Source organism: Marmota marmota, unplaced genomic scaffold (assembly GCF_001458135.2).
Source record: "Marmota marmota marmota unplaced genomic scaffold, marMar, whole genome shotgun sequence".
In the NCBI taxonomy this organism is placed as follows: domain Eukaryota; kingdom Metazoa; phylum Chordata; class Mammalia; order Rodentia; family Sciuridae; genus Marmota; species Marmota marmota.
In genome coordinates this window covers 52,790,980-52,810,495 of record NW_025999977.1, presented here as the reverse complement: position 1 = coordinate 52,810,495, position 19,516 = coordinate 52,790,980, and the positions used below count along the sequence as shown (strand labels likewise).

Here is a 19,516-nt window from a genome sequence, read left to right as displayed (position 1 = left end):
CCCCGACTCCGCTCCTGCCGACAGTTGTCGGCTGATGACTCTTACTAGAGTCTAGTGACCCAGCTGCCAGCACTGCCCCTCCACCACCACGGGTCTCTCTTCTGTCGCGTGGCCGCTGTTTCTAGCAGAGCTTGGGGCGAAGGCCCTGCCGTGCAAGAGCCACACCACTTTTCTCTCCTGCCCAGGGAAACCATCCTGGACCCATCTTCATCCTAAAATCCCTTCTAGACTTTAAAAATTTCTTCTCACATAAAGATTGGGGATTCTGTTCTGGCCCCTGTACCAGCTGGTCCTTCATGGTGGGCTTGATTCTGCTGCTCCGTGGCGTCTTCCTAAGACCACACATTTAATAGCCAACCCCAGTGTGTTCCTGAGGTCACAATGGGACAAGCACACTCCTGGGACCAGTTAGAGGCATGAGGTGGCCAGTGTCCTGCTGGCACCCCCTCCTCAGTACACATGCAGCTGGTGGGGGAGGGGACAGCAGCAATGGGACAGGTGGGTCACCTGAGCTGGCTCATGGGTGGGAGCTCAAGAATGTCTTGTCTGTGCAGAGGAGGTCAGGAGCTCTGAGGAGAGACCCCGTGGTCTCAGGATTCTGAGGGTATGTGTTCTGGCCAACCTGGGTTGCTGTTCATGACCAAGCTAGCCCATGGACAGAGGTGATTCTCAATGTCTGCTGGGTCTTGAAGGTGTGGGCATGGGTCAGGGCCAGAGAGATGGTCAGACCCCTGGTCAAGGCCCAAGGGACTGTCCAGCTGAACTGAAAGTTGAGTGGAAGCCAGGGTTTCAGGCCACAGCCCCTCACTGAATGTCCTCCTGGTCCTGCTGCCCTGGGCACAGTGGTGCTGCCTCTCCCCTGAGGCTGGGCACGGTTAGCACTGGGTCTCACACCATCACCCCTCTTCCCACAGACGACAGCTCCAGCACCACAGCTGCCCATATCGATGACTCTGCTTTCCTCGTATGACCTTGTCCTTCCTCATGAGCCCCCAGGAAGCTGTCCTCATTACTGTGCTGCAAAGGAGGGGCTGAGGCCTGGGGAGAGGAGTCAGTTGCCCCATTACCAACAGGGGTGACTAAGCTGAAGCCTGGCTTCCCAGCCCTGCAGAGCCATCAGATTGCCTGTGTGGATGCCCCTCTGTGCAAGCACACGCACCACTCCCATGTGTGCGGGAGGACACACGTCTTCCACACACTGCAGGCTCGACTGCAGCCTCCTTCATGTCAGTGCAGACACTGCCCCAAACAAGCACGGGTGCCTTTTCCGTTCTACAGGCTGTGTGCACAGTGGAGACTTCTGCTCTTGGAAATACTTGTGAATGAGTGAGGGCCCAATTCCCTTTGTATTTCTTGTTTATTCCTTACAAATGCCATTATAGATGCGTTTTTGGAGCAAGCCGTGTCCTATCAGCAGTTTGTGGACAACCCTGCTATCATTGACGACCCCAATCTTGTGGTGAAGATCGGGAATAAGTGAGTACCTGTCTTGGCAGCAGCTTGACACGGGCCCCGGGGTTCCCACCAGTGCAGACACCTGGATGTTAAGCTTTAAAGCAGATGAAACACAGGTGTTGTCAGGTGTCCTGTGTGTCCTCAGTGATGGCCAGACTCTGTGTTCCTGCGTAGCTGATAGGTCGAGGTGATGATTGGCCTGTGGGTTTCAGTATTCATCTGCACTGGACTTTGTAATTGATGGTGTAAAGCTGTGGAGTTTAATCTGTAGCCTGGGACCTTGAGTAGCCCACCTTTCAAAAGTGCCATTATGCAAAGTCAAGGGAGGTGCAGGTGTCTCTGTGGACTTCTCTGAGCAGAAATTGTGGACATTTTATTGATTAATGTAGACTACCTGGTTCCCCTCCCCCAGCATTTGGTGCTTGGTGCAGTCACTCATTGGGACTTGGCAGTGTCATTGACATCAGGTCTAGCTTTTATCCTGCTGCCATGATTGCAGCTGGGCCCCTTGCTGGCCAGTGTGGCTGGGGTCTATGGAGAGGACAGGAAGGGAGCAGCAGTATTGAGCTCCTTGAGGGCTCACTGGCATTCCAGAACTTTCCATGGAAAGTTATCATCACTTGGCATGATGATAGCTGGGTGTGGTGGTATCTGCCTATAATCCCAGCAATTTGGGAGGCTGAGGCAGGAGGATTGTAAGTTTAAGGACAGCCTGAGCAACTTAGTGAGATCCTGTCTCAAAAAATAAGAAGGGCTACAGATGTAGCTCAGTGGTGAAGTGCGCTTGGGTTTAATCCCCAGTACCAAAGAAAAAAAAGACTTTAGGTTTGGGCAATGGTCTAGTGACAACTTTCTCATTGTTTTGTTAGATATTATAATTGGACGACGGCAGCACCTCTACTGCTGGCAATGCAGGCCTTCCAGAAACCTTTGCCAAAGGTGAGCTGTAACCCGACAAAGAAATGGGGCACTAAGTGATGGCTGTGTTGTGGGGGTGGGGTTGGGGTTGAAATGGAACATTTATTTTAGACCCTCACTGATAGTTTTGTTGTGCTCTCCTGAAGTCTGGGAGCAGGCCAGGTGTCCCTTTTGCACCCTGAACACCTTCCCGCTCTTTACACGGCAGACCTCCCACTGTGGCAGTGCAGACGAGGATGATGGGGTAGGAAGGAGCATATGGTGGTCAGCGGGCAGAGCCGTGTGAGGGTGGGTGGCAGTAGGCAGGGGCTAGTGCAGGGAGGCAGAGTATCAGACCCAGGTCTTCAGGGCCAGAGCCCCCCAGGATCTGGCAGCTCACAGCCTGCATGTGACAGTAGGTGAGTCCTGCAGGGAAGGGTCCAGTTAGGAGGGCAGATCCCACCTGTGAGCCCACGGTGTGCTCAGCCTGCCCCGGGAAGCCCACTGGACACTTGGCCTGAAGTTGTGAATTTTCTCAACGTTACGTCTGCCTACTGAATTATACTTTGTTTTTGCTGTAAGATGCCATCTTAGACCTGTTCGTATCCTCGGTACACTTAGCAAGTGCTCGATGGGGCCGAGGTGTTGTAGTCTAAAAGTTCTAATGCTGGAGGTCCTGGAGGTCAAATCCTACTGTTGAGTCTGTACTGCTCCTTCAGTGTGTGTGCGTGTGTGTATATGCACATCTCTCTATGTGTGCATGTGTGCATGCATGTGTACATGCATGTGTGCAGGTAGGTACATCTGTACATGCACATATGTGTACTTGTATGTGTGCATATGTATGCATGCGCGAGCATACACATGTATGTGTGTGCATAGGCTTATATGTGTACCTGTATATATGCTTATACATGTGTGTATGTGAACGCCTGAGTGTGCATATTGGTATGTACATGTGCATACTGTGTGTGCATTTATGCATGGCGCACACGTGTGCATGTGAGTGCACACACATGTACATGAATGCGTGTATGGGGGTGTGTGCATGGTGGTGTGCATGCATATGTACATGCATGTATGCAATACCTGTGTATACATGCACACTTGCACGTGTGTGCATATGTGTGTACGCATGTGCATGCACATGTGTTTATGTACGCGTGTGTGGTGGTGTATTTGTGCACATGTGTGTGTGTGTTTGTGGACTCTGAGGCATGATCAACAGAGTGGTTTTTATGTTGTCCTTGCCAGATTTCTCAAGGTATCCATGGCCTGGGATAAATTTTTATGTTAAATTTCTCAAGTTTTGGAAATTTTTAAGAAAAAAAGACCAATGCAATAGAAATATAGTTAATTAATTTAATTTACAGGAAAATAAATACACATGGCTGTAAAACTTAAATTAGTCCTGTGATATGTGATACGAACACTGAACAGGTTTAGGCAGTAGTTTTTTTGACTTGTAGAGTTTATCTTTGATGGCTGCTGGGATTTGTATCATTTGGAATGGTCTGCCTTCCCCATTTCCAAAACTAGTGACATATGGTTCTGTATTTTCTTCTAGTACTTTATTTTAAATCTTTGACCCATCTATATTTTATTTTGAGAGGAATGAGGGAGGTTTTGGGAACCAAACCAGTTTTTTTCCCAAGTGGTTACTGGATCAGGATACTTCTCACTGTAGAAAGCACAGTGATTAAAAGTGGCCTAAATCATGTGGGTTTATTATGATAATAATTCTTATCATAGTGAGAGTCTTAGATGTTCTGGTTTGGGACTTGATTTCTTCTCTGATGTCCCTGGCTTTTCCTTTGCTGTCACGGGATGATTGCTGTGTACTTTCCTTACACAGCAGCATCCACAGTGGGGAGGGTGGGCGGCTTCCTCGTGTCTCACTGGCCCAGGCTCCAGCACCCCCAAGGCCAGTGTTGCAGGTGGTGGAGTGACTGGAAAGGCACAGCCGGTCAGGGTCCATCCTCTGGAACTCGCCTGTGGGACCTGGGGTGGCTGCCATCGTCTCCGCCTCCCCAGCGCTTCATGGCAGCCTGGTTCTTGAGTATCGAGTTTTGGATTCTTTGCCAGGAAAGAAAGGGGAGGCTGGTTTGAGACTTGATTTCTTCTCTGAAATCAAGCTCCCAGGGTCTGACAAGGCAGCTGAATTATTTTTATATCATTTATTAAATAACCTTCCCCCTCTGATTGGCAGTCACAACTCCATCACACTCAGTTTCTCTATGCACTTAAATTTATTGCTAACTCTGAATTTTAGGTTTCCTGTTCCAGTGATGTATTTACTTATGGATCAACACTGCATTTTTAAATTACTGTAGCTTTCAAATACATTTTAATAACCTGGAGGGCTGTGCCTTGTTTTTCTACTTATAAGTGTTTTCTTGGATATTTTTGTTTGTTTTCAAATGAAGTTTAGAATCAGTGTGTCTGCATCTGAAGCATCACACTGTTAGTTTCTTTTTCCTTTTTTTTTTTTTTTTCCCTCAGTTGGAGGTTTGTTATATTTATGGGTGAGTTTGGGGGGACAGGGTATTGTTGTCTTTATGCATTATCATTTTCATGACTGATGTATGTATGACTTACATCTTGGTATATCAGGGCTTCTTTGGGGTCAGATCAGGATCTTTTAGACAGTGAAAAGTAGCAGACTTCAGGCCAACCCTGTGGATTATTCCCTTTCCACTTGGCTGCTTCCTGCTGGGCTGAAGGACCTCAGATCATCTTTCCATGTTCCTAGCTAAGGTCTCAGCTACTTCAAAATTCTGTAAACTGAGGAAGGGAAGGGAGATAACATTTACTTGGGTCTTGGAATTAGCCTTAAGATACTGTTCTTTGGAAATACTTAGAAGATTTTTAATTCATATTGAATCTTCCCCATCAAACTTCCATGTGTTTAGGGTGTCAGTGTGAATTTTCTTTGTAGTACTTGAGATTTTAAATCATTTGCATCTAAGTTCAGTTTGTCAAAATTTGGAAACTGACATGTACTAAAAAGTCGTGGGAATTTTTCCTTTTGTTTAAGGTCATTTTATCCTGTACCATATTAATCATTTCATGTTTTATTTTGTAATCATCATATTGAACGTAACAGTATCTTAATCAATTAGCCACTTTAGTTTGAAAACTTCTGGTCTTACTAATCACTAATGATTTTTTAATGCTTTCTTTTTTGTTGTTGTTGTGTTGTATTTTATTTGTTGTTTGTTTTTTCTTTAACATCCTCTTAAGTCTTCATGCTTAAGTTACCTTCATGTAATTTTGGACACCATTAGGTTTTGCTTCTCTAAAAGTTTTAATTCACAATTAGTATGTTGTTCTCTCTCTGACTTTTTTTTTTTTTTTTTTTAATCTTTCTTTAATTTGCATGTCTGTTTCTTTTGGTTTGAAATTGCTAAGTTGATCTTTTTTTGGTTCCATTATTTATGTCACCATCCATTTAAAACAGGCCACTGTGGAATCTATCATGAGGGATAAGATGCCCAAAAAGGGAGGAAGATGGTGGTTTTCTTGGAGGGGAAGAAACACCACGATCAAAGAGGTAAGCACAGAAAGCAAAACGGCCTTTGCAGGTTTTGGTTTTGTGTGAAGCTTGTCTCCATGTGCTTACATCAGGTCCGCACGCATAAGCTGCCACTCTGAGTTCTCACAAGCTGCCTCTGCCATTCGGGGTGTAGGGAGGGTGGGATGGAGGGTGAGGAATGAGCAGAGGCGGTTCCCATCTGCATCTGTCACCTGTCAGGTAGGAGCCTGGTCAGGTCGCTCCCTGCTGGGGGCATGGTGTACCTCAGCCCTTGTCCCTGCACCTGCTCTCCAGAGAGATCCGTTGCCTTGCTGATTTCTTCCGGTTGGCTCTTTTTGTGGTGCTAGGACTGAACCGAGAGCCTTGCCCATGCCAGGCAGGAGCTCTGCCACTGAGCCGCATCCCCAGCCCCAAGGCGGTTTCATTTTACATGCCGTCTCCCCGCTGGCCTGTGCAGACTCGTCTCCAGTGGGACTCTTTCCTCGAGCTCCACATTTGCACACCAGCTGCCTGTGTTACTTCTACACTCAGGTATGTCTTATGGATGCCCCAGATTTAACAGGTTCAATGTGGAGTTTTTGACTCCCCTCTGTCTGATCCACCTGTGGTCTTTCCTCCATCAGTAAGTAGTACATTCCTCTTTCCAGTTGTTCAGGCCCCGTCTGGTCATCTTGGGAGTCTGTTCTTTCACAGAAACCTCATGTCCAATCTGTAAAAAGGGTTTCAATGTGAGAATTTGACTAAGAAACTTCGGTACCTTCCTTCCTCTTGTGCTCTCAGAACAGTGACCTGGTTCTCTCCATCTGTCCCCTGAGGTGGCTGTCTAGGTGACGCAACTCTGGTTTCCCTCCATGTCTGCCATCCTTTGCATCCAGCTCCTAGCTGCCTTGTGGGCACTTATGCGCTGGCTCTGGCTGAGCGGCCTGGCTTTCCTCCCGATCCAGTGGCTTCCCCCCTGGCTGGCCCTCTCTGAAGGTCCTCAAGAATAGTCCCCTGGCCTCTCCTCTGCTTATAGCCCCTGCTTTCCCTGGCCCTTTTCCCTGCATCTGGAGACCCATCTTCATCTCCCGGCCAGGCGTGCCTTGTCCCTCCTGGATTGTTTATGAGTGGCCAACCAGACAGACACCTCCACGGGGGAGCTTCAAGGCATTTAGACTCATTTCTAAAATGGAATTCCTAGTACGCTAGAGAGCTCTTCCTTCGTTGGAGCCACAGATAGAAAATGGTGTCACTGTTTGTTCATGGGCCAGGTGCTTCCTTTCTCTCGCTCCCCTTTGGATCCCTTTGGCTTACCATCATAAATGCCTCTCCTGTTTATCCATTTCTCTGCAGCTCCACCCCATGAGTCTCAACTGCTGTCATCTCTCAAATAGTCTGTGTAGCTGTTCCCGCCCTCACTTCTTGGTTCTCTGTCCTGTAGCTGGATTGTTCTAGTTAGGATACTGGTCCAGTTGATGTTGCTCCCTGCTTATAGACTGAGGTTTCCAGACCCACATACTTCACTTCTTCTGTCTCGCTCATCAGCCTTATCTTTGCCCTTCTCCTCCTGCCTTCTGTGCTTTAATAGAACTGCTAAAAGTAAATGGTCTACCCCAGGGCTTCTGCACATGTTATTTTCTCTGCCCAGAGAATATAGGACCCTCAACACTCCCTTGCCATTATTTAACCAGCTGATCAAGTTCCCCTTGGCAGATTAATGTGTTCTACCATTCTCTGTTTTCGCAGCCTTGCCTATGAGATTTTCCTTCATAAATTGCATCAGAGTTTATAATTATACACTTAGTAGTCTGACTGTTGAATAGCATGTCTTTTTCCTGGTAGACCCTAAGCTCCATGAAGGGAGAGGCCATGCATAACTTTGACTCTGGGGTGCAGTCCTGGAGCCCACATTGGACTGGGGCTTTGGTAGTAATTGTTGAGGGAATGATGATCACCTTTGGAATGCAGCGTGTAGTGATCATGATATTATTTAACTGGTGAAAGAAAACCCATTGGACTCAATGTACCATTTGTTCAAAGGCAAAAGTTCTATTGAAGAGTTTTATCCAGATTGAGGTGCTCTTTGACATTTTCTGTTAGTACATCTGAGTTTTAATGTGAGTCCCTTTACTTCTGAGGGCTACAAACAAGCTAGAGCAAATACATGCTTTCCCATGGGGAATCAGAAGTGTGAAGGGCTTTCCAGTTTTCTTACTAGAGGGTAGAATGTTCTATTTTATTTATTTACTTATTTTTCATGGTGCTGGGGATCTAACCCAAGGCTTTATGCATGTCAAGCAAATATTTTTTTGAACTACATCTGCAGTCCTGGGCAGAATATTCTAGAATTTAAGATAGAAGAATATTTTAAAGACCTCTTTATTTTGTCTGTTTCTACTGATGGTAATTGAGGGAATGCTAGTATGAAGTAAGGAGCATTTATTGGATTAAACATTTCTTTAAAAAAAGCAGAAATATACTTATTTAACGTAAGTAAACTAAATAAAAATTGTTAGTTGTAGTGGCAGAGTTTCCTTAAAAAATAACTGGGTATATTATATCAGTTTTTTGTGTATTCATAGAAAAATTAACAAGTATTTAAAACAAGTTTATATGCATTGTATGTGGGGAAGGGTATCTGGTGATGGGGTTTGTTTTGTTCCTTTTCTTTATTAAAGTGCTGCAGTGGAAGTATTAACTTGCCTCCTAGCCAGAGGACCACTGATAAAGAGGTCTCACTGTGTCCCCTGGCATGTCTGTCTGGCCCCGTCTGACTTGGTGGGAAGTCTCCGGGGCTGGTGTCTGCCCATCATCAGGGTTGATGCTGTGTATACAGCACCTCTCTCAGTCTTCACTGCAGTGCTGGGCCTCAGTGATCTCACCCGTTTCACAGATGGGGAAATGAGGCTCTGAGAAGTTCCATGGCTTGCTCCAAAAGAAGTGAGAGAAAAAGCCTAGGGCCTGGAGTTTTCTTAGAGATCCAAGGCTCTCCCCAATATACCCCAGGAACATTTTCTATTAAGACTGTAGTATTGAAAGAGAGAAAGATGCTTCAACATTTTCCCCAAGCAAAATATGGTGTGAAAACGTTTTCAAGCATTTCTATTGGCAATTTAAACCAAATATTTTGAAAGCTCACAGGAATCCAAGCAGCCCTTGATAAAAGCGTTTGCATACGCTGCGGCAGTGATGGAGTTTGGTTTCGTGCCGTGAACACTTATGGATAACACTCATTTCTGTCAAAAATATTTCTCAGCTTAATCATACAAGGGAGTAACTGGGACCTGCCCAAATGAATACACCCAGAGCCTCCTGGGCCATCCCTGGGTGTGTGCCCCTGGGAAGGGCCACCTTGGGGGTCTGCCTGTCCTTCGGGAGCCCATGGCAGAATGTGCCGCAGCCCGGCTGGCTGGGCAAAATAAGCGGAGGGAGTGACGAATAACTTGTGTACGTTGATACAGCAGGAGTGGAAGCCGTTTATTGCAGGACAGGAGCAGTATTTATACATTCCACACAGCTTATCTAATTAGCATAAACTAGATACATCAGTCAACCAATAAGGAATCTCTACACTTAATGGCTCTCTTTTGTTACTTCTCAAACCACTCCCTCTGGCATTTTGCCAGGCACCATCCAGACTTGTTTACGAACTCTAACATTCCCCTGGCAAAATGCCAGGTGTTATTTTGACTTATTTACAGACTCTAACAAGAATGTGAGCTTTAGTGCAAGAGGTTTTTCTTGACTTTCTTTTCTTCTTCTCCAGGAGAGTAAGCCCGAGCAGTGCTTGGCTGGAAAGGGCCACAGCACTGGAGAGCAGCCGTCACAGCTGAGCATGGCCACCAGGTACAGGCGGGTGCCCTGTTGGGGTGTGGCCACTTCTTTCCATACCCAGGGCTATGCACATGTGCATGGATGCTGAAGGCTTCACAGCGGCTCAAGCCTTGCACCTGGGTCTTAGCCCAGTTCTGTGATGCCCTCAGTGACAATTATGTAGATTGGTTTTCCCGTTAGTCTTTGCAAGGTCAACGTGACCCTGAGATGAGACAACAGAACTAGAGCATTGCTCATGGCCCTGCATGTGGTGGTCCTCCAACATCACTATGGTGATGTGGTGATGGTGATGGCGGGTGAGCATTCACGGTGATGGGAAAATAAGTTCCCTTTTGAAGGATTTCCCTTTCTGTACAGTTTAAATATGTGCTGATTCCTATTAACTTACATAGGAGAGATTAGGTTTTAACAATGCTGGTCACAGTTAGTGATGTTTTGTGTTCAGCTTAAGCTCTGTAGGAATTTGAGGCAGACCACATCGACATGCTGATACTAGGGGGTCCACACTGGTAGTATCCCTGTTACTTCACCTTGCAGCCTTTCTGTGTGTGAGAAACCCAGACTGCATTTCTTGTTCTGTGGGTAGAGATGAGCTGTGGGCACCATCCTTGGAGGCCAGCCAGTGCCTGCCTGGAGTAGGCCTGTTGTGGATGCTGCTGCACTGATGGGATTTCCCTGTGTGTCGGTCGGTTTAGGGGAGAAGCAGGCTTAGATTTCTGTCCTCTGTCCTGACCTCTTGTCAGTGTCTTAAACAGAGAATTCTCTTTCTGGAATTATTTGCTGGAAGTGGGAAGCCATGTTGGTGAGAAGCAGGGAATGTGCTAATTTCCTTGTTCTCTGTGGAGAAGGATAAGGTTGGCAGAGTACTCAGGACCAGGGACAACTGTTTTTGGATGTGACTGTCCAGGGACCAGACTCATCTGGCTGGGATGTTCTTGAAGGGAAACTGCTGTTTTTTTTTTTTTTTTTGGTGGCACCCCAAGCGGTGGTATGTTTCCACCTGGACTCTGCTGCTCTGTGCCTTCCTGTGACTCAGCCAGACCCTAGTGTTAGGCTTGGGGTGTGGGGGCTGCTGTTTGCTCCCTTCACCTTCTGTCTCTGGCTCTTTCCCTGGGGACAGGCTCTCAGGCACAATGATTTGGTTGCTTTCCAAGAACTTTGAGTTTGGCTCAGAGCGAGCTTGGAAGGGTGAAGGCAGGTGTGTTCAGGACGGAGCCCCAGCAGAGCATGGCAGTCCTTAGAAGGGGTGTGTCCAGTACCGGGAGAGAAGCCAGGAGATCTTCAGCAAGTGGCTCCTCTTGTGGGAGACCAGCAGGAACAGCAGCCTCTGGAGTCAGGTGGATCTGGTTAGGAATCCTGGCTCACGCGTGGCCTCAGGCAGAGTACTTCATGTATCTGAGCAAAGGCGCCATTGGGGGTTGATGCCCACATGGGCTGGGAGGAGCGGCGCAGCGGGTGGCGGCCTTCAAAGAGAGGACACGAGCAAGGGTACTAAGCTGCATGATGTAAGCACTTGAACCAGAGGGTTCGCTGCACTGGAAATGCCCTGTTTTCCTGGAATTCTCAGGAGCCCCCTCTGTCCCTCTAACGGTTTCTAAATACCAAGCTACCAGAGTAGGATTTGAAGCAGGGCGTTGTCAGCCTCTGAGCGGTCTTCTGCCACATGAATACCCACCTCTCAGCATCTCCATTTGTGGAGTGGGTAAGAGTGGGCCCAGTACCTGCTTCTCCCTCCAGGCCCCCCACTCAGCGCTCACGACCCCAGCACCTGCCTTCTTCCTACTCACTAATGCTCACTCATGATAGCTTCGTGACAAGGTGACCAGAATGCACAAGCCCCTGGTCCAGCCTGTGGTCACCTGGGGGGTGTGTATCTGTCTAGAGCCATGCAGTTTCCACTTTCTTGTGGTGCCACCCGTGAGCCAGACCCATCCTGAGGTGAGTTAGAAGGGACCGGTGGGGACAGCCACTGGCAGAGGCTCCAGCTGTTGTCACCACTGCAGTTTTTGCCCTTTCTGGCTGTGGTGTGGACCACCCCAGGAGGACACTGGGCAGGCAGAGGGTGGCGGGCCATCAGGACACTTCAGTAGCTCTTCCCAGTTGGGTTGTCAGTTGTCATCAGCTTGTTGTTCCTTGAGCTATGACGGCTCTCCTCACTGTCTGACGCAGTCACACTTATCTGTTGACGAGAAATGCTGTTCCCTTTGTGTAGACGCAGTTGGGCCTTTCATCGTTCTGAATTAGTCAAACATTTCTTTATCAAACCTGAAAAGTTTTAACTCTTGTGCAATGAATTGAGATTTCAGAAGAAGTAAGGCTAAAGTTCTCTTGAGAAATATGAATCTTTTACTTTATACTGGCATCTTAGACTTTTAGTCTTCTTATTAGATTCATGCAGATAACTTAAAAAAAGGCGTTGGAATGATTTCCTAATTGACAGACTTGAGTGACAGAACAGTCCCCAAAGTCCCATAATTGAGCAAACAGCTTGTCACCATACAAATAATTAAAACACCATTTGAAAAACGTATGCTGTGACGAGGGCTGACTCTGAGGCCGTTCCCAGCCTCTCTTCCGAACACAGATTTCCAAGTGGTGGGAGCCTGTTGTATTGTGCTGCTGCTTGCAGGCTCCATAAGCGCAAGCGACATTTAATGAGCCGTTGCCGGAGGGGCGTGGGGACTCTGAATGGGAGGCATTTTGTTCCTTGCAGGGTGGCAAAGGGTGGCAAGGGCCGGAAGCCGGCAGCTGTAAACCACCGTCTCCTCGCCCTGGGCTGGCAGTGCCGGCAGCCAACTGTACAACTCCTGTTAGGCTTCGTGTCTGTGTTTTCCTTTCCGTGTTCCTTCAAACATGGTATGCTGCGTGAATTCGTGGCTTTTTTTTAAAGCAGCAGATGGAAATCACAGCTCTTCCCCTTGTGGCTTCCTCCTCCCGGCAGAGGCACACATCAATCTGTTTTCACCAAGAGCTTCCATTCACATTTGGATCTCATTTCAGTCCAAACTGTTTGGTTGGAACATAAACATTTTCCTTGTCAGTAAGGGCCCATAGCCTTGTCCTCCTGCTGCTGACGAGGACGTCTGTCAGGCCTGGCTGACTCCAGGACTGAGTCTACCGCGCTGGAAAGCCTCCAGGTTATTGGCTGGACAGAGCCGGTTTGTCCACAGGATCCATAGATGTTAGAAGGGAAGAGACTTTGGTGAAGGGTGTCCTTTAACAGATGAGCTGGCTGAGGCCTGGAGAGAAATCCTCCCCTGCTGAGGCCTTTCCTGGGGATGATTCTCCAGGCGGTTCCCTGCCTGTGCTCTAGAGTTTTGGGGAGGTGGGAGGCGGTATTCTCCGCATGGCAGGCTAAGGGGAAGAAAGACCAGAAAGAAAGCAAAGAAGTGACCTGTCCAGGTGCTGAGCCTCAGACTCGGGCTCGAGACCTGGGTCCCTCCGATTCTGAACACTGCGCCATCTGCCCTCACCACCCACAAGTGGCCCAGCTGCCATGGATCAGGCAGGGCGCTGGCCTGTGTTCTCTGTCTCCTTTGATCAGGAATTACTCTTTGGGACTTTGTCTCAGAGACATCAAGTCTACATTTCCAGCCCCGGCTGGGATGGACGCCGACTAGGAGCGCAGGGGCCAGGTCGCTTGCTGCATTGTCAGTGCTCAGTAGTGTGGAGAAGTGTGGGTGGGTGAGTCAGGTCATGGCCACAAGCCCACAGACCCTCTCCTGAGTCTGTGCCTGGGGAGGGGCAGCTCACTCGGGACTGCAGAGCCCGGTCTGCCCACTGAGAGGGTGCTGTGTGGCAGTGTCCTTCACATCTCCTGGTGGAGAGCAGCATCGGGTCTCCAGTACTGCCTCCCAAATGAGCATGCAGGGAGGACGGGAGGTGGTAGGCCACGGGACATTGGCACAGAGAAGTCGGCACTTACTTTGGAGATTGGGTGGAGCTCTGTGTGTTGGAGTCTTGCGTATAGGTGTGTGAGAGGTCAGATGGGCCTGCTGGGAGTGCTCAGCCTTTGACATTCTGTCTAAGGCATTTATTAAGCACTTCACGTGGCACCAAGATGTTTTTAAAGATCGCGGTCCTTGGAGGCAGAGCTGATATTACTGGGTTGGAGATGATGTCGTGGCAGGATTTTAATTTAGGGAACAGCAAATTACTGATCTGCTTTCTATAAACTGATTTGTTCCCTGCTCCTCTGACCCCCTCCCCCACCCTCAACAGGAGTGTGTGGAAAAGTTGGGGCGTTGGCTGTGGATTCTGGTAGCTTGTGTGGTGACCGATGGGGTCCTGCAGGGGGAGAACTGGCCTGCCTTCCTTGTTACACTGGCCTCTGTTTAGAGGTCGTGGAAGTGCCCTAATTGTGTAGACTCATATTTGGAGAGGTAGATACAGAGAACAGATGAGGTTGAACTTGTAGCGATTTGGACTCTTAGGGCTTGGCCTGCCCCTCAGATAGGAGGAGAAGAGAGGCAAAAGAGTGTCAGCGTCCCTAGGTCGGGAGGGATTTGACCCTACTGATCAGGAGTGAACCTGTGCTGGTAGAGAGGGAGTGGTGGCGGCTAGAAAGTAGGCAAGTGAATAAGCAGTGTGGCCCCTGCATGAATAATGCAGGAGCTGCATGAATGGTGGGGTGCAGCGAGGGTTCATTGATAAATTTAATGCCATATGGTAAATGACCACCCAGGAGACAGTTCTCCGGAGAGACCCAATTGATTGAGTCATCGACTTAGGCTAATGCATTTTTAATGGCTGCCCAGATGCATTTTCTAATTTGTGATTATATCACTGTGTTCCAGAATAAAGCACGAATCATCCTCCAGTGACGAAGAGCATGCAGCTGCCAAGCCTTCCAGTGCGAGCCACCTCCCTCTTTTGTCTAACGTCAGCTACAAAAAGACTCTCCGGCTCACGTCGGAGCAGCTGGTGAGTCTCCCGGACTCAGGGTGGCTGTGTCTCCAAGTCCTCGGGGGCCATGGTTGTACAGACCCTGGGGTTGCATGAAGGCTCGGATACTCCTCCCACTTTCAGGTTCCCACTTGTACATTGTGGCACCCTTCCTGCCCCAGTGCACCTGCTACCCTCTGGCGGCATCACACCCCTCATTTGGATACCGCGTAGTATTTCCACCCAGACTCCGCCGACACCTGTTGAGGTGGGCCCCCTCATGACTTCCCTCAAGTTCCCCTTTTTTCTGACCCAGCAGAAGGCACCCTGACTGAGCTCCCTTATCCTAAGACATCAGTGACTAATAGACTTCTGAAAATCTCTCAGGGTGCTTAAGAGAGATGTTTGTTAACACAAATGCATCTCTTAAATTGGTGGAAATCTAGGAGAGGCGATGGGATGGGGAGAACATGAGGTAGCAAGGGCATCATCTGGTTATAGAGTTGTGAGAAAGTGTGTGTGTGTGTGTGTGTGTGTGTGTGTGTGTGTTTGTGTGTGTGTGTGTAGCCCAGCTTTAATCAGGCCCCTTCTGTCCTTGTATCCTATTTCAAACCATGACCATTCAGAGAGCAAATATCCCTGCTATTTTGCAAATAGAGTCTTTTGCATTTGACTTAGTGGGGAGCAGTCTTAGTTATGGTATTTAATGGGAAAAGTTCAGGCCCTGGTACCCATGTTAGCCATGGATGAGGTCCTGTGGCCTGCAAGTTACTGTGTGACATAGGCTCCTGCCAGCAATCTGGGAGACACCTGAAGTCAGCCCTGTGGGTCTGTGCAGTCAGCTAGCATGCACCAGAGCATCCCAGCAAAGAGACTCAGAACTCCCAAAAAGTCATTTTGCTTTCTGAATTCAGTATGATTTCTTTAGGTCACCACTATATTCTGTGGCTGATAATGACTGATAACTGAGCCTTCTTTTTTCTAATTTGTGTCAGTAAAATAACCATGAAAAACACATTTTAAATAAGCATTAAAAACATGGTTATTTAGGGAACATTTTCACATTTGGTTTAGATTTGTGTCTCCATATCAGGACCTTCACATGTCTCTTCTGTAACTACAGTTTATCTTGCCAAGGCTCATGGCCTGTCATGTAGCCCTGCCCAGAAACACTGGATCATGTCAGAATTACCCTTGGAAGAAGGATACTTATGGGAAGTGGGTGATGCTGTGCTGGGTGTGGCCTGGGAGCTGATATTCAGGTTCCTGTCCAGTCCCAGAAAGACCAAGAACAAGCAGCAGGAGAGGAACTTCACGGTGGCCCAAGGCTGTGATTGCTTTTGGAACTTTGGCTTCCTTCTCATAGACAGAGGCCCATGTCCCTCACCCTGGGCCTTCTCTCAAGCAGACACAGTTATTCATATTTTTCAGAAAAGCTTGAAGTTGAAGAATGGCCCCAATGACGTGGTTTTCAGTGTCACCACACAGTATCAAGGCACCTGTCGCTGTGAAGGCACCATCTATCTGTGGAACTGGGATGATAAAGTCATCATTTCTGATATTGACGGCACCATCACGAGGTAAGACAACTTCATTGTGGGAGCCTGGTCTCCAGATGGACTTCATGCTCTTCCTCGGGAGCCTGGTGGGACTCCAGAGTTCAGCTCCTGGGCCTCAGCAGCTGTCTGCAGGGCCTGGGGATGGTTTTCCGGGGGGTGCCGTCTTTCTGCCTTGGTTGCTGACCTGGATGATTTTGGAGAAGGCCTCTGTGGAATGGTCAGAGCCTCTTCACTTGAATTAACAAGCCCAGCTCTTGGCCTGTGGTCAGACTGAAGGCGCCCCGTTCTGACCAGTCTACTTGATGACTTGAGTCTTGGGCTTTGTATCCACAGTGTCCTGGGTCTTGTTCATATTTTGTAATGAGGTATGAATGGTGTGTTGAATTTGAATAGGTTTTTAAAATCCCTTTGTAGTTACCTTGTTATTTTTCTTATCTTTGTCTTTATTTAGATCAGATACCCTTGGCCACATTTTGCCCACCCTCGGGAAGGATTGGACCCACCAGGGCATTGCGAAGTTGTACCATAAAGTGAGCCAGTAAGTACAGAGTGCTCGTCTCCCATTTCTTGGCACTGCTGCCAGGCATGGGGTGACTTATGCAGATGGGGGACCTAACCCGAGAAGGGGCAGTGGGAGTGGAGAGTTGGGGTGGAGAATCCTAAGTTGCACAGAGAGTCCTGACAGTTCCATACTTGGGTCAGGACCACGAAGCAAGAAGGAAAGTGTAGGTGAGTCAAAAATTGCTAAAGAGAAAGAAGAAGGTGGCAGTGTTAGCTGAGGGACTGGGGTTCGATTCAACCAGGGAAAGTCAAAAGTAACCAAGCGATGTGTGCCAAGCGATCACCTCTGGGCTAAAAAGTTGCAGACTCCATGCAAATTTTAGATAGGTGCTGGTCCTGAAAGTCAGCTTGCAGTGCGCTCCGTGTCCACCTGGTCTGTGGAGTGCGCAGTGAGTGGGATGGCAATGCTCACTGCTGGGGCCTACACCTGGAATGTCAAGTGGTGACTGGTTTTCAAACTGCCATCGTGTGGGGCACGTGTGTTTCTTCCCTTGATCTTATAGTAATTCTGAAAAGCAAGTAATATCATTTCTGTGTGAGTATAAGGGGAATTAACTTGAAAAGTTCAAATGATTTGTCCAAATAGGTGCTAATGGTCAGGACTCATTCAAACCCTGGTTGCCTGGCTCCAAGGCCACAGCTTCTGCTCTGCTTGCCTCCAGGGGTTGGAGCCCTTCAGTGATTCTCCACCTGCCATCCTGGCTTGCTGGGACTTCGCCTCTGATCCACATAGTTACACCTTCTCTAGCTTTCTGTGGACTAGAGTCTCCAACATGAGTGGGACCTCTCCCTCCAGTGTCTTCTGTTCTCCCTCCAGTGAGAGCTGGAGGTGTGTCTGAGTCAGGAGAGCCCTGTCTTCCATGGGTGAGCAAGACGAGGACTTCACATATTTAGTGTCCGGATGGGCATCTCAGGTTCGGTGTTCCCAACCTGATGTGCTTACCCCTGGTCCACATGGGTGGTGGTGAGGTGTGGGGAGTTGTTTAGACAAATAAATAGTCTTCCCCGCCCCATATTCTTCCATTTATGCAACATTCATGGAGTGCCTGTGAGTGCTCGGTCCTGTGGTCCTGTGGCAGATGGTTGGGGTCATCATGCACCAGTCAGTCACTTACTCTAGGACCTTATGATCCTGCAATGGAGGATCTGGTGGATTGCAGGATTCAGGTTTCTTCTTAGATGCTCAGCCCAGTGGTTTAACCCTTTCTAGATTTCATCTTTAAAAATTTACAAGAGTAAAGCATGCTTCTTTAAAAAGATCTTTAAAGATCCAGATTACAGAAATTTAAAAGTTCCAAGGTAAAAGTTATGGCTGCCTCCTCCCTACCCTACCCCCTAGTGAATTGTTCCCAGAAATACTGTGGACAACCTGTTCTATCTTGCTGTTGTACTTACTAAAAAAAAAAAAAGAAAGAAAGAAAAACATCCATTCTCCCCTCATATGTCCTCATGATGAAGATTACCTTATTCTTTTTAGCTGCTTCACAAAATTCTCTTACGGGTATACTCTGCTTTATTTAACTCATAACTCTGTTGATGAACATGTAGATAGTCTTTTTTACTATTTCCAACAGTGATGCCACAAGTATTTACATATTCTGGTATTCTGTTTATAATTGTGTGTGAATGAATAAAGAAGGCGTGCACTTAGCAAGTCCTGTGAGAGTCCTAGACGTGGTGTTCTTCCCCTGAACTGCAGGTGGTTGACGTGCATCTTTGCAGAGCTGATCACTACTGCTGGGGGGTTGCCTTCTGTGAAGGCCCCCAGCCTGTACTCTTATAGACATTGTGTGCACCCCTTCCCCACAGCCCTTCATGGCTGGCTTTTCACTCAGGAGGATTGATCTGCCCCTCGGCTGCTGTGACTAGTGTGACACTTAGAGTTGCATTTATTTTTGGTTTAAGGAAGATGCCTTCCTGGGTCAGGATGTTGAGTTCTTCATAGCCTGATTCATTTTGAGTATTAGAGCATAAATCTATTTCTGTCTTTTTAGTGACATTAAAAAAGGGCCACATTTCTTTCTACCTCCCCACCCCTTTTGGTCTTGATTTATGTCTCTCTTGGATTTTCCTGAAGTAATATCTTAAAAAATAAAGTCTCGTGGCTTCCCAAAGACACTTGTTCTTTTCTTTGAGAGTTTAGAAAGAATAAACTCTGTTGGGAATCTGAGGATGCTGCAGAATTCTTCTTAGTCGTCTTTTTGGTCGAGTGGCTGGAGTGTTATATGACATGTGGTCTGATGTCAGTTTGCTCATTGAGTTTGGTATGTCTGTCTGTGGTGCCCGAGGACAGTCAGGCTGTGGGATTTGCAGTGCTGATTGGGGCTCCCGGGGCAGTGTATGGGTCTGCAGGGGCGCCATACCAGCACCTACCAGAGGAAGTGCTCAGGCTCATGCTTCCCAGCAGTTTCCCAGCCTCATGCTCACTCCTCCTTTCCTGCTGCTCTTGGACCTTTGTGCTCTGATCTGCTGTGTTCCCAACTCTGCTCCTTTTCTGTCTTCTTGCCTTTGCTCTTGCAATAGCTTTTGCTTAACGTGTCTTTACCTCTGATTTTTGCCTTTCAACATTTTTCCAGCCTTTACTGTCTGTCTCACATGCCACAGTCTTCATGATATGTTTCTAGGCCAGAACCCGTGACCCTGGCCAGCTGTCAGCTCCTGCCTTCCCTGGCTTTGCAGCTCTTCCCTGGTGTCCAGGGGCGTGGGCCTAGATTGTTGGCTACAGTCCCCATTGTGGGGCACCAGGCTGGTCACAGTGTAAGGCACCTGGAGCTGACCGTCAGCTAAAGTGGGTTCCCATCCAGGCAGTCTC

The 19,516-nt window shown here is 48.0% G+C and overlaps 1 protein-coding gene across 7 annotated transcripts in view; it reads left to right on the top strand.

The window, feature by feature from the left end:
* Positions 1–19,516, top strand: part of Lpin1 (lipin 1) — a 108,772-nt gene that overhangs the window by 75,448 nt on the left and 13,808 nt on the right. For 4 of the 7 annotated variants that reach the window (XM_048804793.1, XM_048804791.1, XM_048804790.1 and 1 more), the window contains exons 11-18: positions 1,383–1,476; positions 2,325–2,394; positions 5,596–5,673; positions 5,813–5,905; positions 9,633–9,712; positions 14,497–14,623; positions 16,016–16,164; positions 16,595–16,681. In XM_048804793.1, coding sequence (XP_048660750.1) covers positions 1,383–1,476; positions 2,325–2,394; positions 5,596–5,673; positions 5,813–5,905; positions 9,633–9,712; positions 14,497–14,623; positions 16,016–16,164; positions 16,595–16,681 — 778 coding nt within the window. The remainder of the gene's footprint in view (positions 1–1,382; positions 1,477–2,324; positions 2,395–5,595; positions 5,674–5,812; positions 5,906–9,632; positions 9,713–14,496; positions 14,624–16,015; positions 16,165–16,594; positions 16,682–19,516) is intronic. The other 3 variants (XM_048804795.1, XM_015479963.2, XM_015479962.2) reach the window with 1 other exon arrangement.